Here is a 7317-nt window from a genome sequence, read left to right on the forward strand (position 1 = left end):
GCCCCTGAGGAAAGGCCCCGCGAGGGGTGCCACATGTTATCCACAGGAAGACACAGCGCCTCCAGCACTCACCTTGTTTCTGCTTCTTGCCAGCTGTTACCACAGGCACGTGCTGCCTTCGGAATAAAATACATCTGAAAATTGAGTGTGTAGGGCCCTAACAGAAGGTAGGTGAGCTCTGGTCCCTTCAGGGGGGGCTTCCTGGAATAGGGGGCATTTCTATCACCCTCTCTCCCTCTCCTTTTAACAGAACATCTAGGCTGGTAGGGAGGGAAATGAGTGACTGAATAAGTCAGATCTGGGCCGTCCCAGGAGAGAGATGCTGAATAAGAGGTGGGGAAAGGACTGGAGGGTTCCCTGTGGGGCCGGGGAGTGGGAGTCAGGGTTGGCTCCAGGTTTTGGGGTTGTCATTGGGGTCTCATGAGGGTCTCTCCTGGTGTACAAGCCCTGTGAGGAAGAAGGCCAGCTTGGTGGGCACGCAGCAGGTGCTGTCCTGCCTGTAGGCACTGGAGAGCCTGGACAGAGAAATCAGGGGTCTTCGGGTGTCCCCGGACCTGGGCACCTGTCCCCAGACCTGGGCTCCTTGTTCTGTAGCAGGCAGGGTCCCGAGGCCAGCGAGGTGGCTTGGAGAGCAGGCCCATCGTCACCTCGCCACAGGCCCGCCTCCTGCCATAGTCCTCAGCCCAGGAGAGAGGAGGCGGCCCCTCGGGCAGGCCTGCTGCCCAGCTGCTCAGGACAGACAGATGGCTACACAGCCATTAGCATCCAGCACCCCGCCTGCCTGGCTCACCCAGGTCTTCTCTCTGTAATTAACTGTCTGGAGGTGCCAGGGGTCGGAGCAGCGGGCCCGGTGCCTCTCGAGTGGCCTGTCCTGGGCCTGACACTGGACATGAAAGCCTGGACTGGTGGTGACAGTCTGCCCCAGGCCCTGTTCTGCCTCCTAGGGGCCTCAGTCCCCACCTGAGGGTACCCTGGGCCTGAGAAGGGAAGATGTGCAGTAGAACCCCGCCGCTGCTCCCGGCATGTCCCGCCCCCACCCTGGGCTCCGTCTCCCAGGAATGTGCTTCTCCAGCCCCAAACCCGGCTCCTGCCTTATCAGCCCTATCAGCCCCATCGAAGGGGAGAGACAGACACCCCTATCACATGACGCCCCTCCGTTAGCCCCAGCCTGACCCTGAGCGGAGGGCCAGCCAGCGCCTGCTTGCTGAGGGCCCAGAGACAGGAATGCCTCCCCTTCCCAGTGCAGACAGGAAACCCGACCCCCTTGCTGGCTCCTTCAAGCCTGGCAGGCGCCCGCCCTGATGTCTGAGGCCCTGGATCCCAGCCCTGCAGCCGCACCTCCACTTGGGTGGGATCCCACCTGGGTGGGATCTGCTCCGCCGGCCTCACCTCGAACGTGACCTAGATCTGCTTTGCTGGAAAATGGAAGCTGTCTGAGGGGGCCTCTTCAGCTTGCTCCCACCAGCCTCTCAGCCCTTGGTCCAACTCCTGCTGTATCAGACTGACTTCTCCTCACTCCTGAACCCAATGCACACCCCCCTTCATGCTCCCAGCCTCTCCCTCCCCGCCCCTCCCAAGTGGGCCTCCAGGAGCCACTCCCCAGGGGACCCCTCTTAGCCCTCCTAGGATCCACCTGAATTGGAGTTTCTCTTTTCCACCAAAATAACAAGGTATCTCGGCTGGTTCTCCCCACTCCAGTCTCCCTGGGGGACTCAGGGTCCAGCCCAGGGCTTCCCTCACCTGCCACACTCGAGTCCAAGGTTGAGCTCCCATTTGGTAAAGGTCCGGCCACCTTCCTCTCCCTCATGGCCGCCATTATCCAGGGACCTTGGCGTGGCTTCCCAGGCCACGTCTCCCAGGGCTTCTCACTACCTTGTCCCTGCAGCCTTTTCCTGGTTCTGCTGCAGCCTCCCTGGTCTCCCTGCTTCCCTGGCTGTCTGCCTTCTCTAACTAACGAAGGTCGAGCTGCCCAGGTCTGGCCTCGCCCTTTGGGCATCTCACGCAGGCCCAAGGCTACAAATGTCATTGGTCTACTGAAGGCTGCTACCCACACTTGGACCGCCTGCCTGACATCTCCCCCAACACCACGGATGTCATACAGATGCCCCAAACTCAGTGAGGCCAGAACAGGACTCTCCATCTGCCTGCCTTTCTCCCAGGCATTCTCTAGCTCAGTAAAGGCCACCGCCTTCCATCCACCCTGCAGCTCAGGCCCTGAAGTCACCCTTGACTCCTCTCTCACAGCTCTGTCTAGTCTGCTGGCAAACCCACATCCCGCCCCTCCTGGCCCTCCAGGCTCCACCCTGCCCAAGCCACCAGCGTCCCTTGCATCATCCCTTGCTCACCGATTCCTCTGGCAGTCTACTGTACTCACAGCAGTGACAATCAAACATCACCTCTTCACAGAGGATTCCCATATCACCCCATCTGGCATGGGCGCACTACCCAACCCTCCAGCCTCCACTTGGCTGTTATTTCCGTTAGCGCGCTGTTCTGCAAACACTAGCTCTCATCTTAGCACAAGACCATGACGGCCTGTCTCCTTGGCTATACCAGGAGGGATAGCATCTTTTGTTGGCCTTTGTGTCTTCAGCATCCAGATCAGTGCCTGGCACATAGTCGGTGCTCAATAAATGATTGACTTTGTTCATTAGAATGAATAAATGGAGTTTCCCTTTTCCACCAAAATAACAAGGTCCTCTTCAGCCCGTCCACTTGCTCCAGCCTGCCTCATCACCGGGGCTGCAAGTCCCCAGCCTGGCCCTCCTCCGGCGGCCCTCGTGGGGCTTCCCAAGGAGCTGGCAGTTTCAGCAGGGCCTGGACGTGCGGGGGGATTTGGACTCGCGGCTGAGCGCCTTCTTCGCTGCTCTTGTTCCCGGAGGGAAGAAGGGCGACCCGCGTCGCCGGCCAAGCCAGGTGGATCGACATACCAGCGCGGCCGAACTCCGGATTCCGCCCCGCCCACACCCCGAGTGGCCCCGCCCCTTCAGTCTCGCGGGGCCTCCTCGAGCAAGCACTCCTAGCCTCGCCCCCAGGGTGGCTCGTGGGTCCTCGCTATTGGTCCTCCCCTAGTTTGCCGCGAAGCGCCCCTTTCCTCATTGGCCACACATTCTCCCGCGCCGCCGCCGCAGTCACCACAACAAGCGCCACGTGCTCAACCGTGGGGCTTGCTCATTGGCCGCGAGTCCCGACTCGCCCACGCCCCCATCCTGCCCCCCGGCTTCCTGCTTCCTCCTCCTATTGGTTATCTGTCGCAAAACCCCTCTCTCTAGCCCGGGCGCGCTGCACCTCGGGTGAGGATTGGCCGAAGACAGGAAGGCGGGGTTTGGAGGCAGGTTAAGAGCGCTCGGTGGTCGGGCCACGCGTTCCTGAGAAGGTTCAATGGCGTGGCAGGGGATGGCGACCGAGTTCCTGCAGGTGCCGGCGGTGACGCGGACCTACACCGCAGCCTGCGTCCTCACCACCGCCGCCGTGGTGAGCTGGGCGGGTGGGTGGGTATCACCATGGTTACAGCCCCGGGGGTTGCCATGGTTACGGTTGGACCCGCCCCCGCCCCCCCGCCGGGGGGCAGCTCCTGACGCCCCCTGGTTCCGCAGCAACTGGAGCTCCTCAGCCCCTTCCAGCTCTACTTCAATCCGCACCTCGTGTTCCGGAAGTTCCAGGTGAGGCCGCCCCGCCCCTTGCACCTGCTGGCCCAGTCCCGCCCGCCCCGCGCCTGACCGCCCGCCCCCATGCAGGTCTGGAGGCTCGTCACCAACTTCCTCTTCTTCGGGCCCCTGGGATTCAGCTTCTTCTTCAACATGCTCTTCGTGTATCCTCCGCTGTGCGGCCCCGGGAGGCGGGGTGGGGGTGGGTGGCGGCGGGAGCGGGGAAACTGAGCTCCGCTGGGAGGCACTTCCTATACGGACGCCGCAGGTTTCGCTACTGCCGTCTGCTGGAGGAGGGTTCCTTTCGCGGCCGCACGGCCGACTTCGTCTTCATGTTTCTCTTCGGGGGTGTCCTTATGATCGTATCCTTCCCGGGCTCTGGAACCTCTGGGCCCGGCCTGTGCTGGCCCTGAGGCCCGGCTTGAGCGCCGGCCGGAGAGGGACAGAGTCGCTTCCTCCAGCTTAGGCTGTATTGAGCGTGCATCGCGTGCTCAGCTCCAGGTGCCAGGGCTAGGTCCAGTGCTGTACCCAAAATGCCACACGGTGGGGTACCCGGGGCTCTGAGCCCTGAATGCCAGTATCCAGGAGGAACTGGGGCCGGGATGACCAGTGGTGGGGCCTGGGGTGAGGTGGAGAGGCAGTGCAGATCAGGTGGCCCCTGGAGGCCACAATGTGGCCTTAGATTGGGAAGGGAAACCAGCCAGCGGGAGGGTTCCAGGGGTTTAGGAAGTCAGAGGGGCCCTGGGCAGGGCATGAGGCCTTGACTCTGGCCCAGCTGCTGGGGCTCCTGGGCAGCCTCTTCTTCCTGGGCCAGGCTCTCACAGCCATGCTGGTATACGTATGGAGCCGCCGCAGCCCCCGGGTGAGGGTCAACTTCTTCGGCCTCCTCACCTTCCAGGCGCCATTCCTGCCCTGGGCGCTCATGGGCTTCTCAATGCTGCTGGGCAACTCAATCCTCGTGGACCTCCTGGGTAAGCCTGCTGTCCATCCAGCCTTCCCCAAGCAGGCTGTCAGGGACCTGAGGGTCTGGTTGGCCAGAGCCCCCCATCCACCTGCACTGGACCTCTCATCTGTCCCCACCGCCTCTTCCTGCCCTCACGGCTACCCTGTTCTTCCAGCCCCTCAACCAAGCCAGCCTATCGGTTTTACTTCTTCAGGCCTCACCTGCTTGCTGATGCTTGTGTTAGGTTCTGACCCAGGTGGGGATGGGTGGGTCAGGGTTCCTGCTTCATGGCTCCCATTCCTCCCATGTTCTCAGGCCTGACCCCCTCCCAGGACCTGCTCTCTTCTGGGCCAATCCTGGCCCCACCCTGGGCTGGCAGTCTGTGTAGGACATTGGTCACCCGTGCTCTGGGGCCTTCAGGGCTGCGCTGGCCGTGGGCTCTGGGCTGTGGAGAGTGGCTTCAGCAGTTGGTGGCTCTCCCACAGGGATTGTTGTGGGCCACATCTACTACTTCCTGGAGGATGTCTTCCCCAACCAGCCTGGCGGCAAGAGGCTGCTGCTGACCCCTGGCTTCCTGTGAGTGCTGAGATGACAGCCCTCCCTACTCCCCCCCAGATGGTTCCCTACCCCATGGGGGAACCCCTGTTGGCTGAAGCTCAGCGTGGGCCCCTCCCCACAGGAAGCTGCTACTGGATGCCCCAGAGGAGGACCCCAATTACCTGCCCCTCCCCGAGGAGCAGCCAGGACCTCTGCAGCAGTGACCCCACCCAAGGCCAGGGCCAGCCCCAGGGGCCCATCTTCCCGGCCTCCGGCAGGCCTGCATTCCCCCCGCAACCCCGGCTTGTAGCACAGCTACCTGTCCTGGAGGCTGGGCCATGCCCAGGGCCCACCCGAATAAACAATGACCTGTATCCTCTTCACACACAGCACTGGCCCTCCTGCCTCGGCCGGCCACACCTTTCCATGCAGGGTAGGTGCTGCTGGCCTTCACCAAGGGCCACCAACCGAGCCTGACCTGCTCTCTCAGACCAAGAGCAGGTGGTAGGATGGGAGGCCCAGAGAGAGGCTCCAGAACCTACCCACAATTGCCCAGCAGAGCTTTGAGCTCTCATCCCCACCCTGACTGTGCCTCAATTCAGCCTTCAGTGAGGGGTGTCAGATCTTGGTGGCGGGGCCAGGACTGGGCTAGCCGGTCATGCTGAGCCCAGTCTGTGGTGGCTGCTGCCCGAGGGGCCCTCAGGCTGATGCCTCCCTAGGCCCCTCCTGTCCCTCACCAGCAACCCACAAGGGGAGCTTTGCCTCATTTTCCAGCTAAGCAGCTAAAGGACTGGCTAAGTACCCACAGGGCCAGGTGCAGAAAGGGGGCAGCTCCTTTCTGTGACCCCAAAGCCTTAAGTGTCACCTTAGCAGAGTCCAACGGCTGAGGCAGAGACTTCTGGGAAGCTCTGCCCCTGCCATTTTCAGTTGAGGACGCGGAAGCCTCCTCTGGCCCACAGCTCACTTGCATCAGATGACCAGTCCACATGGTTTATTCCTGGATCGTCACCAGCACGAGCGCTCCTCCAGCCACCGGCTGTCACATTCACAGATGACAGAAGTATTCGCCATGGAATTGGACCTTGACGTTGTAGTGAAACCTTTGGTGTAGCAGTGGGCTCTGCGGTGGGCAGGCGGCATGTGAAGGCCCCTCGCCGGGCCTCTCCCAGGCAGGTGGCCAGCCTGGCCAGTGGGCTGAGGCAGGCAGGGTGTGTCCCACCCACCAGCTGGGGGCTTGGGCCACCTCCTGCTGGCCTGAACACACACCTCAGCAGTGGAGCCCACTTGTCTCCAAAGCCAGCTGGGCCTGGAGCCTTCCTCTTTGTTCAGGGCCTTCCAGTGAAGCCCAGCTGTCTCCTTGCTTGGGGTCCAGCAAGTTCCACTCCTGGATGAAGGGCAGTGGCTGGAGTACAAATTCCTAGGACGTGCTCATGAAGCCCCCCACCACCCCCGCCCCAGCCCAGACGCCAGCCCCATCTCACCCCACATCCCACAGCGAGAACCCTCAGAGCTCTGCCCCTGCCCAGTGTGGGGCTTGGGCTGGGTACCGGGTGCCATGGGGCCCCAGCCATGCTCCGGGGAGCAGAGCAGTCCTGACCCTCAGCCCTGCCAGCAACTGAAGGTGCGGGGTCTGGGCCCATGGTCTTCAGTTAGACTGTAGCTGTGCCCGGGTCACCCTGCGGTGCCTGGCCCAGTGAGGAGGCCCCCATGTGCCACCCTCCTGGGTCCCACATCCCAGGCAGAGTGGGGACCCTTCCACATTACAGAAGAGGATGCAGAGCTGCATCACTCTACGAGTTGGCGCCAGGTTGGGTGTACTGCTCCACACTCTTCTGTTACTCCTCACAACCGGTGGGGAGGGAGGGGCTGGCCCGGCCACAGCATCAGCTGGGGGTGGAGATGGGCCCCAGTCCACCTGTTATGTGTGAGGTGCTAGGAGGTGTGGCAAGAGCAGTGCACACCTGCTGGAGCTGAACAGCTGGGCACGGGCACCCGGGCTGGCAACACGCCCTCAATGACCGCATAAGATGGGGCCTCTCCAAGGACCAGAGACGCATGCTCCTGGCTGGGGGCGGAGCTGTGGCTGACAGGGCAAGCGGCCCTGCCTGCTGAGCCTCACCACCTTCTCATCCCTCTGGGACTGCAAGGACTTGCCGAGCACGGGTGGGTGGGGTGCCGGGGCCAAGGGGA

General features: G+C 62.6%; 1 protein-coding gene across 3 annotated transcripts; it reads left to right on the forward strand.

The window, feature by feature from the left end:
- DERL3 (derlin 3) lies at positions 1-7288 on the forward strand. Of its 3 annotated transcripts, XM_059894784.1 has the most exons (8): positions 1-167; positions 3273-3474; positions 3597-3662; positions 3738-3811; positions 3916-4009; positions 4423-4618; positions 5076-5166; positions 6087-7288. In XM_059894784.1, exons 2-8 carry the CDS (start codon positions 3382-3384, stop codon positions 6211-6213), a joined length of 741 nt encoding a protein of 246 aa, XP_059750767.1. In that variant the 5' UTR covers positions 1-167; positions 3273-3381; the 3' UTR covers positions 6214-7288. The 3 variants fall into 3 exon arrangements, with proteins under 3 accessions (XP_059750767.1, XP_059750766.1, XP_059750768.1); XM_059894783.1 differs by lacking the exon at positions 1-167 and having other exon boundaries at positions 3208-3474; XM_059894785.1 differs by lacking the exons at positions 1-167; positions 6087-7288 and adding an exon at positions 5270-5512 and having other exon boundaries at positions 3225-3474.
- Positions 7289-7317: the final 29 nt, after the last annotated feature.

The sequence above is a fragment of the Balaenoptera ricei genome, chromosome 14 (assembly GCF_028023285.1).
Source record: "Balaenoptera ricei isolate mBalRic1 chromosome 14, mBalRic1.hap2, whole genome shotgun sequence".
NCBI lineage: Eukaryota > Metazoa > Chordata > Mammalia > Artiodactyla > Balaenopteridae > Balaenoptera > Balaenoptera ricei.